General features: G+C 38.7%; 1 protein-coding gene across 4 annotated transcripts in view; it reads right to left on the bottom strand.

Annotated features, from left to right (window-relative positions):
• LAMA4 (laminin subunit alpha 4) overlaps nucleotides 1-16,956 on the bottom strand; it is a 148,164-nt gene that overhangs the window by 105,977 nt on the left and 25,231 nt on the right. For all 4 annotated transcript variants that reach the window (XM_070376403.1, XM_005890204.3, XM_070376404.1 and 1 more), the window contains one exon: nucleotides 147-248. In XM_070376403.1, coding sequence (XP_070232504.1) covers nucleotides 147-248 — 102 coding nt within the window. The remainder of the gene's footprint in view (nucleotides 1-146; nucleotides 249-16,956) is intronic.

The following is a 16,956-nucleotide window of genomic DNA, read 5'->3' as shown; positions in this document are numbered from 1 at the left end:
TACAGGAAAAGCTGAAGGGTAAAGAGAAAGCATGATGAGCAGTTTGCTCCTCCGTAGCTCAAATGTCCAGGAAGAATATTTCATCTCCACCAGAGATGCAAAGGCTCAGTGAAATATATGAAAAGTGACATATGCCCCTGACCTACCACACAGAGTCCTGAGCCGTCCAAGCACTCGTTGGAATTACCATTACAGTCACAGGGCAGACATTCTTCCGAGTAGGCAAAGAAGAATCCAGCGTCACATTTCTGAAACAGACACAACAAAAGCATCTTCGTGATTGAAAAGGTCAATTTTGGGCAACATTTTCTGGGAGGAGTAAGAGATGATTAGTAAACGATCTACATATTTCTTTACAGCACACATACTGAAATGAACTATTTATGCTACCATTCAATTGTCTTTGTCATATATCTTTCCTTTTTTCCCACTCTTTGCGATTTTGGGGGGCTGCGGGGGAGGGCTCCTGACGCAGTCTGGACACCGCGAGAACAAATGGTGCCCGATTCTCGCGATGAGCAGCTGCTTGCCCGCACCGTGACCTCGTCTGCACTGCGCGAACTCCTGTCACTTTCTGAGGATAACAGGAACACCTTTAACACCGTCGAACATTGTTAGGAAGAATGAGAAGATTTTAGGTAACAATGAAGGAGAAATTTTCTAATGTTTTCTTTCATTCCAAAACAAGACAAAACAAAACCACATTAGGGTGAAGAACTACATCGTGGTCCCTGTGAATAAAGACCTAACGGGTTCAGAAATTATTGGCTGTGGCAGAACGACCTAAAAGATGTGCCTCATAAAGTTGTACCCTTAAAAAAATCCTCTTTTCAGATCCTAAAGTTTTGAACGGAGGGGTCAGGAAGTTAATGAATCTTTACACATGTCGTGGGTTGTGTGTAGGTGCCGTCCCTGTATTTTGTTTATCCGCGTGACTGTGAGATATACATTGTTTTCCTTCCCTCTGGTGGTGAGATAATTAAGCCCGGAGATGCTGTGGGTTGTGATGGTAGCCTACCTTGCATTTGCTGAATGGCCCTCCCCAAATGTCACTAGGAGTCAGGTTGAGAAACTGTGAGATTGTTCATCCTTTATGCCATGGTTCCTGGCTCACAGATATGTGTTTTGCATTTCTTTGGAATGTTTCAGCACTGCAAGACAGAAATGCCATGCCGTCACAGGTCTGGAAGTTCAGTCCTTGCCTATCAGACAGATTTACATCTAAAGAATTCCAGACAGATAAGAATCTGGGTTGTTTCCACAAACTTACAAAATAAGAGGGTTCCCATCACACCCCCCATTGACTCAGTGTAGCTTGTACTGTCCTTTGACCAGGAAACTTTTCATTGTATCTGGCTGAGGTCCCTGACTGTTACACAAAGCCATTTCCTCTTGTTTGTTTCTCTCTAGAGACTCACTAGATACCATTCACAGTATAAAAACACTGTAGTCCTAAAACTAAAATTTAATATATTCCGTTTGAAAGAAGTTTAATAGAGCACAATGACATTTTTTTAATAAAGAAAAGGTAAAGAAATTCTGTTTTTCTAAGTGAAAAGGCTGAGAGGGGACCAATTTATAATGGAGACTTTATAGTTGATGGTAAGCCTTTTTTCAGTTTCCACTAGGGAACAAAAGAGAGGAAAAGGTTATTAGATAACCAGAAGCTTTAAAGTCAGACCACCTAATTTCACATATGGTGAAATTTTTAATTAAAAGGGGAATGGATAACAGTAGTGAAGGGCTAAGTATTAGTTATCTCAGGAGCCTCCAAACCAGTGGTTTCTGAGTTTTCTAACTGCCCAAGTTAAGGACATTTGATTTGGGGAGTTTCTGATTCAGTAGGTCTGATGGTGAAGCAAAAGAATCTATATTTTTAATAAAATAAATATTGTATTTTAAAAATTGTTTTCTATGTAGAGGATCATGTCATCTGCAAATAGTGAGAGTTTTACTTCTTCTTTTCCAATTTGGATTCCTTTTATTTCTTTTTCTGCTCTGATTGCTGTGGCCAAAACTTCCAAAACTATGTTGAATAGTAGTGGTGAAAGTGGGCACCCTTGTCTTGTTCCTGACTTTAGAGGAAATGCTTTCAAATTTTCACCATTGAGGATAATGTTTGCTGTGGGTTTGTCATATATAGCTTTTATTATGTTGAGGTATGTTCCTTCTATTCCTGCTTTCTGGAGAGTTCTTATCATAAATGGATGTTGAATTTTGTCAAAGGCTTTCTCTGCATCTATTGAGATAATCATATGGTTTTTGTTTTTCAATTTGTTAATGTGGTGTATTACATTGATTGATTTGCGGATATTGAAGAATCCTTGCATCCCTGGGATAAAGCCCACTTGGTCATGGAAGGGAACTCTCTTACACTGTTGGTGGGAATGCAAACAAGTACAGCCACTATGGAGAACAGTGTGGAGATTCCTTAAAAAACTGGAAATAGAACTGCCTTATGATCCAGCAATCCCACTGCTGGGCATACACACTGAGGAAACCAGAAGGGAAAGAGACACGTGCACCCCAATGTTCATCGCAGCACTGTTTATAATAGCCAGGACATGGAAGCAACCTAGATGCCCATCAGCAGATGAATAGATAAGAAAGCTGTGGTACATATACACAATGGAGTATTACTCAGCCATTAAAAAGAATATATTTGAATCAGTTCTAATGAGATGGATGAAACTGGAACCTATCATACAGAGTGAAGTAAGCCAGAAAGAAAAACACCAATACAGTATACTAACGCATATATATGAAATTTAGAAAGACGGTAACAATAACCCTGTGTACGAGACAGCAAAAGAGGCACTGGTGTATAGATCAGTCTTATGGACTCTGTGGGAGAGGGAGAGGGTGGGGAGATTTGGGAGAATGGCATTGAAACATGTATAATATCATGTATGAAACGAGTCGCCAGTCCAGGTTCGATGCACGATACTGGATGCTTGGGGCTGGTGCACTGGGACGACCCAGAGGGAGGGTATGGGGAGAGAGGAGGGAGGAGGGTTCAGGATGGGGAACACAGGTATACCTGTGGCGGATTCATTTCGATATTTGGCAAAACTAATACAATATTATAAAGTTTAAAAATAAAATAAAATTAAAAAAAAAAAAAGAAAGGCAGCGAGGCAAAAAAAAAAAAATTGTTTAACTCTTTCCTCTAGCCTTACTGAGATATAACTGACATCTAACATTGTATAAGTTTAAGATATACAACATGCTGATTTGATAGTATGGATTGCAAAATGATTACCACCATAGCATTAGCTAACAGCTCCATCTTGTCACATAATTACCATTTCTTCTTTGTGGTGAAAACATGTAAGATTTGCTGTCTTAGCAACTCTAAAATGTATAATACAGTATTACTAACTGTACATTAGATAACCAGAATTGTTTAGCTTTTTAACTGGAAGTTATACTCTGACCAGCCTCTCTCAGTTTGCCTGTCTCCCATCCCAGCCCCTGTAACCACCATTCTGGCCTCTGTTTCTATGCCTTCCAAGGAGTGGGGCAGAGACCGGAGGTGTATTTGAAACAGAAAAACACACTGCTGGTGGCAGAGAGTCTGGAAGCAGTACATGAAAAGCAGTACATGATGCCTGGAAGCAGTACATGAAAAGCTCCACTTGTACCATCAACTATAGTAAAGACCTTCCTCTGGCCCAAGGAATCAAATTTCTGTAAGGGTGTTTTAAATTTATACTAGCTCAAGTCTTTTAGGCATTCTTGCAGCTCTTTCTTCTGAAGTAGACAAAGAAAATTAAGATTTGCCCTGAATGAATGCATCATTTTAAATATGACAGTGACTAATCTCTTATATCCCTGAGGCCCTAGCTAAATTAAGAAACTCATTTTTTTAAAAACTAAAATTATCACAACATAAGAAAAAACCCAAAAAGCAACAAAAAAGGGGAGGATTTTGTATTTTAGAATAATTTTAGGTTTACTGAAAAAATTTGAGGGATATGTATTTTTAAAAGACCCCATGAAATTTCTTTGTGAGACCAAGTTTGAAAAGATTATTTCAAAGAGGCACTCACAGTGATTTGTACACGGTCGTTGCTCAATGAACGCTTGTGATTTGAATGGTTTGGACTAGGATAGGACGTCTGAGGCATACATGCTCTTGGAAACCAGTGGTTAATTGTGCTAACCCACTCACTGCTCTCTATTGGGGCTGCATTGGGTCTGCAGTCTTTCTCATCACAGTCCAGGCACCCACTACATAGACTGTGTACTAGATGAAATCTTTACTTTATGCTAAGTTTAGGAGGTGACTTCACTCTGTCATTATCCACTTACTGACTCACTAGGCAAAGGCTCTGACCTTATGTGAAAGATGTCTTGGCTCAGGTCTCATACTGTGAGAGATGGAAGACAAGGGAGGCAGGGACAAGGCTGTGTGGAACCGTCATTTGGCCCCCTGCTGAGAGGACACCAAAAGTTGGAAGCCTGGCCAGCTCCTTTGTTGCTGGGTTTTGTACACCTGGAAGGATTGTATTTTCTAACTCACCTATCCAGAAGGGAGGCATCATTTTAAAATTCACGCGAAGGTACCACTATCAGATAATAAAAATCCTGGATACGGGGAGCTTCTGATGCCATTACTAGACCCCATACACTTGATGCCTTAGACCTTGTATTGTAGAACTTTGGAGGATTTCTTGGAATGGTAGATTGTTAAGTGGTTCGAGAGAAGCTTGAGTATCCTTAGGAAGAGTGTTTAAGGCTGATTCTTTCATGTAAAAATATTTCATCATTTTCCCCCCAGAAAGTTCTGTTAATATTTACTAAATCTCTTCTTGAAATTCTATAGAAACTGATAAAATTGACCTTTGTGATATCTTTAAGAATGAAAATGTGGCTATTTTTTTAGTTTTGTTCCTGCTTAACAAGCTTTTAAGTAATCCAAGACCTGTGATGTTTAGAGGCCTGTGAAGACTGTTGAGAGTTTCTTGGACTGCAAGGAGATCCAACCAGTCCATCCTAAAGGAGATCAGTCCTGGGTGCTCATTGGTAGGACTGATGTTGAAGCTGAAACTCCAAAACTTTGGCCACCTGATGCAAAGAGCTGACTCATTTGAAAAGACCCTGATGCTGGGAAAGATTGAGGGCAGGAGGAGAAGGGGATGACAGAGGATGAGATGGTTGGATGGCATCAACGACTCAATGGACATGGGTTTGAGTGGACTCTGGGAGTTGGTGATGGACAGGGAGGCCTGGCATGCTGCGGTTCATGGGGTTGCAAAGAGTCGGACACGACTGAGCAACTGAACTGAACTGAACTGAAAGCCAAATAGTCTTCTCACAAAGAAAATATTCCTGTCTGCTTTCCTTGAAAGTATTCTCCAGAATTTACTAAACAAAGATGTGTTTGTGTATATACATGTGTGTGTAAGCAAGAGAAGAAGTCTTACAATCAATTTTTCAATGCCACCCTGAATCCTCTTACCTTTCTAAGACTGACCTACAGCAGACAACTGTATAACACGTGGATGGGTGATTTAGAGAGCACTTGGGGGATATGTACCTTCTGGCATGGTGCCACAACCTTTAAAAAATTGATGATAATAACAAGGATGATGATTGTAATAATGATGATAATCATAATATAATTACTATTTACTGAAAGTCTATGTACCAAGTATTGTGATAAGTACTTTATCCATGTTATAGTATTTACTTTTCACAGCAACTCTGTGAATTAGACGTAAATATCTGCATTTTGGGCTTCCCAGGTAGCTCAGCTAGTGAAGAATCCGCCTGCAATGCAGGAGACCCTGGTTCAGTTCCTGGGTTGGGAAGATCCCCTGCAGGAAGGCATGGCAACCCACTCCCCATGGACAGAGGAGCCTACTGCTGCTGCTGCTGCTAAGTCACGTCAGTCGTGTCCGACTCTGTGCGACCCCATAGACGGCAGCCCACCAGACTCCTCCGTCCCTGGGATTCTCCAGGCAAGAACACTGGAGTGGGTTGCCATTTCCTTCTCCAGTGCATGAAAGTGAAAAGTGAAAGTGAAGTCACTCAGTCATGTCCTACTCTTTGCGACCCCATGGACTGCAGCCCACCAGGCTTCTCCGTCCATGGGATTTTCCAGGCAAGAGTACAGTGGGCTACAATCCATGGGGTTGCAAAGAGTCTGACACAACCGAACGACTAAGCACAGCACAGCGGAGCACAGCACTTGGATTTTAGCAGTGAACAAACTGAGAGTGAGAGAAGATTAGCAATGTATCCAGTATCACAGAGATTTGTAAGAGGTTCAGACTGACCCGAATCTTGTTTCTCTACTATACCATGATGCCCCTCGTAAATAAGTAAATTTTTAAAATGTATTTAATTCACATTTTAAATTACTTGAGCATAAATGTCTGCCATGCTTAAGTCACTGCTTTGGTCATGTTGCATAGGTCTTTTGTTTTTACCCCACCATAGCCCTGTGAGGTAGCTTCTGTTACCTGCATTTTGCTGATCAGGTCTGTGTGGCTTACAGTAATTGTTACCCAGATCAAAAAACACAGATAAGAAATGGTGGACCCAGAAATTAGATCCATTGTCTGACTATCAATTTGAGCTGTTAACCATCTGGTGTACCATTAATATATGCTAATCAAACCCTTTTTGTTGGGCATTCAGGTTATTTCCAATGTTTTACTATTATAAACAGCAAATTCAAAGCAGGCTAAAATGAATAAAAATGTAAACTCTCTCATTTAAGGCCCAGAAAATTAAAAAAAAATAGGTACATGCTTAAAAATATAGCCAATTATTAATATATAAAAGCCACTGAATGAGAATATTTACTTTCTAAACAAGTTACTTCAGCCACATTGTTGTTTTGACCAATTACTTTCCACTAAATCACTTGTAGACCTTTTACAGCTCTCCACTGTTAAGCCACTCTTAATACACAGCTTGCCTCCTGCTCTGACACTGAGATTGGATTGATCAATAACGTTTACTTCTGCCTTTGAAGAATAAGAGTTAAAATTGCCATTTGCTTACTTTGTTATGATTAGTGTGATGTCTGACTTGGAGTAAAAGTCAATGTATGTGTACTTGACTAATTTTATATTTATAGAAATTAGAACTAGATGATCCTTAGGAGGAAATTAGTGTGGTATATCCATGTGCCACTTATATTTAAAAGAACTCAAAATGACAGTATATATATGTTGATATCCCTGCAGATATCCAGAGGTTCATCACATAATTACAATGTTAATTATTTCACTATATATAGTTATAATTAAGATTGTTTCTTAACAAAGAGGATAACATTTATACAGCTGATCAAACATTTATACAGCTGATCATTTTTTTTGACAAGTAATTTAATATTCATATAGATTATAAGATAACTTGGACAAATATTGGTCTAAGTTACAAACTTTCTCTTCCTTTACATTATATAGTAAACTCAGTGTCTGATAAAAAGTAAAAACATATGTCAAAGTGCCATTTTAATGTGTATATAAATATTTTAATACTGATATTGGTAAATGATATCCTTTAGTAATCTTGCAAATGTACTTTATTTTTTTTAAATTTTATTTTATTTTTAAACTTTACAATATTGTATTAGTTTTGCCAAATATCAAAATGAATCCACCACAGGTATACCTGTGTTCCCCATCCTGAACCCTCCTCCCTCCTCCCTCCCCATACCCTCTCTCTGGGTCGTCCCAGTGCACCAGCCCCAAGCATCCAGTATCGTGCATCGAACCTGGACTGGTGACTCGTTTCATTCATGATATTATACATGTTTCAATGCCATTCTCCCAAATCTCCCCACCTTCTTCCTCTCCCACAGAGTCCATAAGACTGATCTATACACCAGTGTCTCTTTTGCTGTCTTGTACACAGGGTTATTGTTACCATCTTTCTAAATTCCATATATATGCGTTAGTATACTGTATTGGTGTTTTTCTTTCTGGCTTACTTCACTCTGTATAATAGGTTCCAGTTTCATCCATCTCATTAGAACTGATTCAAATATATTCTTTTTAATGGCTGAGTAATACTCCATTGTGTATATGTACCACAGCTTTCTTATCTATTCATCTGCTGATGGGCATCTAGGTTGCTTCCATGTCCTGGCTATTATAAACAGTGCTGCGATGAACATTGGGGTACACGTGTCTCTTTCCCTTCTGGTTTCCTCAGTGTGTATGCCTAGCAGTGGGATTGCTGGATTGTAAGGCAGTTCTATTTCCAGTTTTTTAAGGAATCTCCACACTGTTCTCCATAGTGGCTGTACTAGTTTGCATTCCCACCAACAGTGTAAGAGAGTTCCCTTTTCTCCACACCCTCTCCAGCATTTATTGCTTGTAGACTTTTGGATCGCAGCCATTCTGACTGGCGTGAAATGGTACCTCATAGTGGTTTTGATTTGCATTTCTCTGATAATGAGTGATGTTGAGCATCTTTTCATGTGTTTGTTAGCCATCTGTATGTCTTCTTTGGAGAAATGTCTATTTAGTTCTTTGGCCCATTTTTTGATTGGGTCATTTATTTTTCTGGAGTTGAGCTGTAGGAGTTGCTTGTATATTTTTGAGATTAGTTGTTTGTCAGTTGCTTCATTTGCTATTATTTTCTCCCATTCTGAAGGCTGCCTTTTCACCTTGCTAATAGTTTCCTTTGTTGTGCAGAAGCTTTTAAGTTTAATTAGGTCCCATTTGTTTATTTTTGCCTTTATTTCCAATATTCTGGGAGGTGGGTCATAGAGGATCCTGCTGTGATGTAGGTCGGAGAGTGTTTTGCCTATGTTCTCCTCTAGGAGTTTTATAGTTTCTGGTCTTACATTGAGATCTTTAATCCATTTTGAGTTTATTTTTGTGTATGGTGTTAGAAAGTGTTCTAGTTTCATTCTTTTACAAGTGGTTGACCAGTTTTCCCAGCACCACTTGTTAAAGAAATTGTCTTTAATCCATTGTATAGTCTTGCTTCCTTTGTCAAAGATAAGGTGTCCATATGTGCGTGGATTTATCTCTGGGCTTTCTATTTTGTTCCATTGATCAATATTTCTGTCTTTGTGCCAGTACCATACTGTCTTGATAACTGTGGCTTTGTAATAGATCCTGAAGTCAGGTAGGTTGATTCCTCCAGTTCCATTCTTCTTTCTCAAGATAGCTTTGGCTATTCGAGGTTTTTTGTATTTCCATACAAATTGTGAAATTATTTGTTCTAGCTCTGTGAAGAATACCATTGGTAGCTTGATAGGGATTGCATTGAATCTATAAATTGCTTTGGGTAGTATACTCATTTTCACTCTATTGATTCTTCCAATCCACGAACATGGTATATTTCTCCATCTATTAGCGTCCTCTTTGATTTCTTTCACCAGTGTTTTATAGTTTTCTATATATAGGTCTTTAGTTTCTTTAGGTAGATATATTCCTAAGTATTTTATTCTTTCTGTTGCAGTGGTGAATGGAATTGTTTCCTTAATTTCTCTTTCAGTTTTCTCATTATTAGTGTATAGGAATGCAAGGGATTTCTGTGTGTTGATTTTATATCCTGCAACTTTACTATAATCATTGATTAGTTCTAGTAATTTTCTGGTGGAGTCTTTAGGGTTTTCTATGTAGAGGATCATGTCATCTGCAAATAGTGAGAGTTTTACTTCTTCTTTTCCAATTTGGATTCCTTTTATTTCTCTATCTGCTCTGATTGCTGTGGCCAAAACTTCCAAAACTATGTTGAATAGTAATGGTGAAAGTGGGCACCCTTGTCTTGTTCCTGACTTTAGAGGAAATGCTTTCAATTTTTCACCATTGAGGATAATGTTTGCTGTGGGTTTGTCATATATAGCTTTTATTATGTTGAGGTATGTTCCTTCTATTCCTGCTTTCTGGAGAATAGTGGGAGACTTTAATACCCCACTCACACCTATGGATAGATCAACTAAACAGAAAATTAACAAGGAAACACAAACGTTAAACGATACAATAGACCAGTTAGACCTAATTGATATCTATAGGACAGTTCATCCCAAAACAATGAATTTCACCTTTTTCTCAAGCACACATGGAACCTTCTCCAGGACAGATCACATCCTGGGCCATAAATCTAGCCTTGGTAAATTCAAAAAAATAGAAATCATTCCAAGCATCTTTTCTGACCACAATGCAGTAAGATTAGATCTCAATTACAGGGGAAAAACTATTAAAAATTCCAACATATGGAGGCTGAACAACACGCTGCTGAATAACCAACAAATCACAGAAGAAATCAAAAAAGAAATCAAAATTTGCATAGAAACTAATGAAAATGAAAACACAACAACCCAAAACCTGTGGGACACTTTAAAAGCAGTCCTAAGGGGAAAGTTCATAGCAATACAGGCATACCTCAAGAAACAAGAAAAAAGTCAAATAAATAACCTAACCCTACACCTAAATCAACTAGAAAAGGAAGAAATGAAGAACCCCAGGGTTAGTAGAAGGAAAGAAATCTTAAAAATTAGGGCAGAAATAAATGCAAAAGAAACAAAAGAGACCATAGCAAAAATCAACAAAGCCAAAAGCTGGTTCTTTGAAAGGATAAATAAAATTGACAAACCATTAGCCAAACTCATCAAGAAACAAAGGGAAAAAAATCAAATCAATAAAATTAGAAATGAAAATGGAGAGATCACAACAGACAACACAGAAATACAAAGGATCATAAGAGACTACTATCGACAATTATATGCCAATAAAATGGACAACGTGGAAGAAATGGATAAATTCTTAGAAAAGTACAACTTTCCAAAACTGGACCAGGAAGAAATAGAAAATCTTAACAGACCCATCACAAGCACGGAAATTGAAACTGTAATCAAAAATCTTCCAGCAAACAAAAGCCCAGGTCCAGACGGCTTCACAGCTGAATTCTACCAAAAATTTAGAGAAGAGCTAACACCTATCCTGCTCAAACTCTTCCAGAAAATTGCAGAGGAAGGTAAACTTCCAAACTCATTCTATGAGGCCACCATCACCCTAATACCAAAATCTGACAAAGATCCCACAAAAAAACAAAACTACAGGCCACTATCACTGATGAACATAGATGCAAAAATCCTTAACAAAATTCTAGCAATCAGAATCCAACAACACATTAAAAAGATCATACACCATGACCAAGTGGGCTTTATCCCAGGGATGCAAAGATTCTTCAATATCTGCAAATCAATCAATGTAATACACCACATTAACAAATTGAAAAACAGCTGATCATTTTTGTCCTCATTGAAAAAAATCCCCTTGAAAACACTAGACTTAAACCAACAATACTGTCATCATATGTTTTGAATTTTCTTAAAAGTTCTTAAATTGTAGTCTTTTAAAGTACAGTTCAGTCTGCATCCTTTGGTTGTGACAAATCCCTAAAAATCTCTTGGAGTTATCAAATAAAGTGAGTACCAAGCAAAGTAATACTGTTTCAAGTTAAAAACTCACAAAAATCTCACTGTGTTTTCCAAATATTATCACAGAGGAGCCAATTAATTGGAATTGGCTACAAGCCACTGCTTTCATATAGATACTGAATCTCTAGGACCATCAGATAGCATCACTGACTTGACGGACAAGAGTTTGAGCAAGCTCCAGGGGTTGGTGATGGACAGGGAAGCCTGGCGTGCTGAGGTTCTTAGGGTCACAGAGTCAGACATGACTGAGGGACTGAACTGAACTGAGGACTTTCAAAATTACTGTTGAAAAGCCCAGTTGACTAAAAAGCTTAAATGGTCTAATAGCATTCTTTAGGAATCTGAGGTCTCCAATCACCCATTAAAAAACTAACAATGGCAAAATTGACCAGACTTAGGAGGAGCCTGAAGTTGTCATCTGAGAGAGTGAGACATATCTTGAGATCTCTGAGTAGGTTCTTGATGTCCCAGAGAGAAACAGACTCTCATCTCCAGTTCCAACAAATAATGAATTAATGATAATAAAATTCCATTACTGAGAGTATACTCCACAGCCCTGTGCCTATTTTAATAGGATTTGACCTATTTTTTTCATTTTTAATGTGTGAGTCACCTTAAAATTTAGTCACCTTAAGATAGAATGTTATGCTAATTTAGGATCTAAAGCTTTATGCCTTTACTCAAGGGTCTCTGGATCTTACACAATGCTGACGTCCATCTGTTTAAAACTTGAGCAGAATTAAAATCAGATAGTATCTAGGGACCTAATAGCAACCAGTAGTTTAATCTATTTAAAAATGTCAATTTAGGGACTTCCTTGGTGGTCCAGTGGCTAAGGCTCCGGGCTGTCAGTGCAAGGGGCCTGGGTTCGATCCCTGGTCAGGGAACTAGATCCCACGTGCTGCAACTAAAAGAGATCCTGCGTGCCTTAAATAAATATCTCATATGCTGCAATTAAAAGATCCCCCATGTGCAACGAAGATCGAAGATCCCACGTGCTGCCACTGAGACCCAGTACAACCAGATACATAGATAAAAATAAATATTAAAAAATAAAAATCAATCAATTTAGCCTTTGCTGGGGAAGAGTGACTTCTAAGAACATAATAATTTATTACATGGGTAGGCATCTCACGAGTTTCCCAGGTGGCACTAGTGGTAAAGAACCTACTTGCCAATGCAGGAGACATAAGAGATATGGGTTTGATCCCTGGGTTGGGAAGATCCCCTCGAGGAGGGCATGGCAACCCACTCCAGTATTCTTGCCTGGAGAATCTCCATGGATAGGGGAGTCTGGCAGGCTGCATATTGTCCATAGGATCACAAAGAGTCAGACACGACTGAAGTGACTTAGCATGCATGCATGCAGGCATCTCACAGGCTATTTTTTCTATATCTATAAAAACAAAAGATAAAATATCTGTCATGGAAAGCAGTCCTTAATTAAGCTATTGATAACTTTGCCTATTTTTTTTTTTTTAGGACTTAACATGTTCTGATTGTTCATATACAAAACTGTAATGGAAGTGCCAAAATAAGTTAAATGCATTATGCAATGGGTTACAGTTAGCAAGAAATTGCCTTTTTGATTGACTCTACTTGAATATGGAGAGAATTACCCATGTATCCTCCCTTGGGTCTCTTTAAGCTCTTGTTTGCGTAATTGAAATTCCCTACATTTCAATAGGCAAAGTTAATTTTTAAATTTTGACAGTGATTTCACCATAGCTTGATTAGGAAAGTGGTTTCAACATTCCTCAGGGGTTTATCCAATTCCAAGATATTTCTTCTTAGGATTGGCATCATAAAGCTAGGGTATCAGCTGAACACAAACCATGGTGCTGGTTTCTCCTAGTTGGCTCTTAGAACTACCTTTGTGCTTATTGCTTAGGAGCTCTATCTGCCATTCCTTGGCAAGCTTATAAAGCTCTCCAGTCCTCAATTTAATAATCAAATGAACTAGAGACACTGATTTAGGTCTTGAGGAATTCTGAGGAACACAACACCACTATCTTGTCCACAGTTAAGTCAGCTCGTTTAATTTTGTAGAGCGGAGAGATTTATCGTGGCATTTACTTTGTATTTCTGTGGCTATTCCTCAGCACACTTTGTAGGTCTTCTTGGTATTCTCTTGGGCGTGGAAACCAGTACTCCACTCAAAGATCTCAAATAACTGTTCTCAAACCCCGTACTTGATCAAATGCTTATTTGGACTTGTAGATAACACCAGACTCAGGCTGTGATGAAATACTTACTGTGCGTGCTAATAAATAGCTCTCCTTAGTTGTAAAACCAAGAGGATCAACAAGAAAAGTTTAGAGCCCCAGAGCCCTAAAAAATTTTCTTTTGAAGAGTTGGATTGGAGCATGATTATGTTCATTAATGCTGATGAAAATTTCTTTAATTTCCTCCTTGAAAAGTTACTTAAAACACTTTTTAAGTTGCTCATTTATAGTAGTGATTACCACTTATAATGGGGCTTTAGCAATGCCTTTTTTCCCTTTGATTTTTCTTAAAAAAAAAAAAAAAAAGAAAGAAAGAAAAGAAATCTGCTAGCATCTGCCTTTCTGCTCCAGGTCCTCCCTCCTCACATTGCCTCATGTTGCTGGCTTGTGCGTTTCACTCCTTGCCTTCCAAGTTATGGTTACACAACATAGCCTCTGCCAAATTTTTTTTTTTTAATATCTGAAAACTGACTCAGTTTTATTTAATTTACTGGGGCAAATGCCATGGACACATTTCCAAGAAAGGAAGAGATGCGAACCACAAGGGCTAGCCTTAAGAGCAGGGAGAGAGAAATAACTTCAGAGTTACAAGGTTTAGGGGATTTTGATATGACTCCTTAACCACTTAGTGGGAATCAGTGTTGTAAGATGAAGACATCTCTGTCCTCTTCAACTGCTTTTTGTGAATAATATAACAGCTAATGTTTGTTGACAGACTCCAGGCACTGAGCTAAGTGCTCTTTATGCTGCTGCTGCTAAGTCACTTCAGTCGTGTCCGACTCTGTGCGACCCCATAGATATTCCAATTTGATCATTACCCACAGGATTGCAAATGTCTGTCTAAATTACCATTACTTTTTACAAGAAATTGAGAAGTTTAATTGTCTATAGACTGACAATGGCTCCTGTTTAGTGTGCCCTGGGAAGGCAGCAGTGCTTCCTCTGATGAGCCCTCTGTTTGAGGTATTTCATCAATTTCCATTGCTAGTAGATGTACCTGTTTCTGTCTTGAGGTACCCGGTATAGTTCATTGCTGCCTTCACACTGGACCACTCAGGATGCAAAGCAGAATGTGACTGACAGTACCTGTCATTCTTTATGCTCTTCCTCATGGGTTTATGCATCACAGAAGAAATACTGTGGTGAATTAGTAGGAAAGGAGAAATGCATGCCAAATCTCTACTCTATCCTTTTAATCTCAGGAGATAACCATTCCTCTTTTAATGAGAAGATGGAGGTCATTGGGTGCAAAATCTCATACTACCTCTCTTCTCTTTCTCAAAACTCATCTTTATCGTGATTCGTCCTAATGTCCTCTGCCCACCTCAGAGGACGTCGTGTTCCTCTTAGGAAAGACTCACCCCCTATCCATGCTCTGGGGCTCGCACATCTGTGGCCAGCAGGCTCTTTTCCAACACCTAGCCTCCCTCTCTAACGTGCCACCCGTCTCTTTGCACCCGTAGGGATGAGGAGAAGCAGAGTACAGTTAGGTGCCAGGTCCTGTATTGGATGAGCCCTGACTTCTTCCCTCAGGTTCAAATTGTAAGAACACCTTCCCTCAGCTCTGCCCCTTCTTCATTTTCCTCCATTCTTGCCCAGCCAAGCTTGGTGAGTGAGAACTCAGTCACACTGGCTCTGCTTCCTTCTATGCCGATCTCAGCCTCTGTCTCCATTGTGCTGCTGAAACTGCCCTGACAGAGCTGTCAGGTGATGTCTTTGTGGCTTTGCTTTTCCAATGTTACTTGTTCTTATCCAGCACTTAATATTTTTGAGATTTCCGCCTCTCCCCACCCCCTTGCCTTGAAATTCTCTCCTCTCTCTGCAGGAAAGCTCCCTCTTTGGGTTTTGCTCCTGCCTGTCTTTTTCAGTATTTGGGGTCAGGGAGCATTTGAGGGGAAAGAAGGTAGGTTGTTCCTCTTCCTCTGCTGCTCCTACTTGGTTGGTGTTCCCCAAGATAACCTTTGTATCCTTGTTTTCTATCTACATACTTTTGTTTGGTGAGGTCAACCTCTCCCCAAAACTCGCTACATAACACCGATCTCACTCTTCTATGCCATGCTTTTGTTTCTAAGTGCTTGTTAGACAAGTCCTTTTCCAGGTCTGTAAGCACATGGACTTAAATGTATCCCACGGTGACCTTATTATATTTTCTCCCTAATCTATTTTTCTTCTTATATCTCGGTTAATGATAAAGATTATGGAACATAAAAGGAAAAAGTAATGAATTAATGCTTTTAAATCACATGAATGTATTTTGCATTAATGTACTATTTGGAAATGTTTCCAAAAGAGTGAACTCTACAAGAATCAGGGAATGGTTTGCATATAGAATGACAAAGTTTAAGTACTCACATTTTATTTCTTTTTTACAAGCACTATGCTATCTTTGTTTATTTCAAATATATGGTTTAAATGGAGGTAAATGAAGTATCACAGAGTTTAGAGTCTCAAGTTAGAAACTACTTTACACAATTCTGAATTGTTATAAATTTACTCTTTAAATGAATATCTCTATCTGTTTGGACAGTAGGACTGGATGTTCTCCAAATTAATTTCTGTGTAGGATACAATGTTTATCAAGGTTAAGTTAACTGGAATCTGCTAATTTGAAACTTACGTATCTGTTATATTGTTAAAACTTAACAGTTACCACAGTGACTGGTTAGAACTTAGACAACAGAAGATTTTTTAGGGAAGAGAATTTTGTCATGGACATTATTTAGAATTGCTGGCACACAGTGCTAATAAAAAGCAGATTGTGGTTTAGTAAGTTTTATTACTGTTTTAAAATTCTCTGTACACAATGCGCCCCTTATTGCCTCCACTTGGGTAAGACTAATCCCACCTCCTGTCACCCTTTGCATACTATTATTTCATAGAGTTTGCACTCTTCCTTTGAAATATTTAGCAAAATAACTCTTCCTCCTTGTTCCTAATACCAATGTTTAGCTCAGAATCTTGGCATTTCTCTCGTGGATTATCATAATTACCTTCACTCTTCTCTTGATCATCAGTTTTTCTGCCTTCTGGTCCATTCTTTACTACCAGAGGTAATTTTTAATAACTTCACCATACTACTTTTCCACCTCAGACCTCCCCAGTGGCTCTTTATTCATTGCATACATGAGTAAGTAAAATTCCTTAGCATGACATACAAGGCTTCTATTTCACAATACAATTTCTAATGATCTCTTCACGTTCAACCTCAGCTCCCTCTGCTCTAATTTAACTATTTATTTCTTCCACCCCACGGCATACTATTCTCTTGACCACCTTGACTTTGCATGTACTGTGTTACAGGGTCTTGGG

This window comes from Bos mutus, chromosome 9, assembly GCF_027580195.1.
Source record: "Bos mutus isolate GX-2022 chromosome 9, NWIPB_WYAK_1.1, whole genome shotgun sequence".
Taxonomy (NCBI): Eukaryota; Metazoa; Chordata; class Mammalia; order Artiodactyla; family Bovidae; genus Bos; species Bos mutus.
Note: the sequence above shows the minus strand (reverse complement) of the source record. Positions and strands in the feature narration are given on the sequence as shown.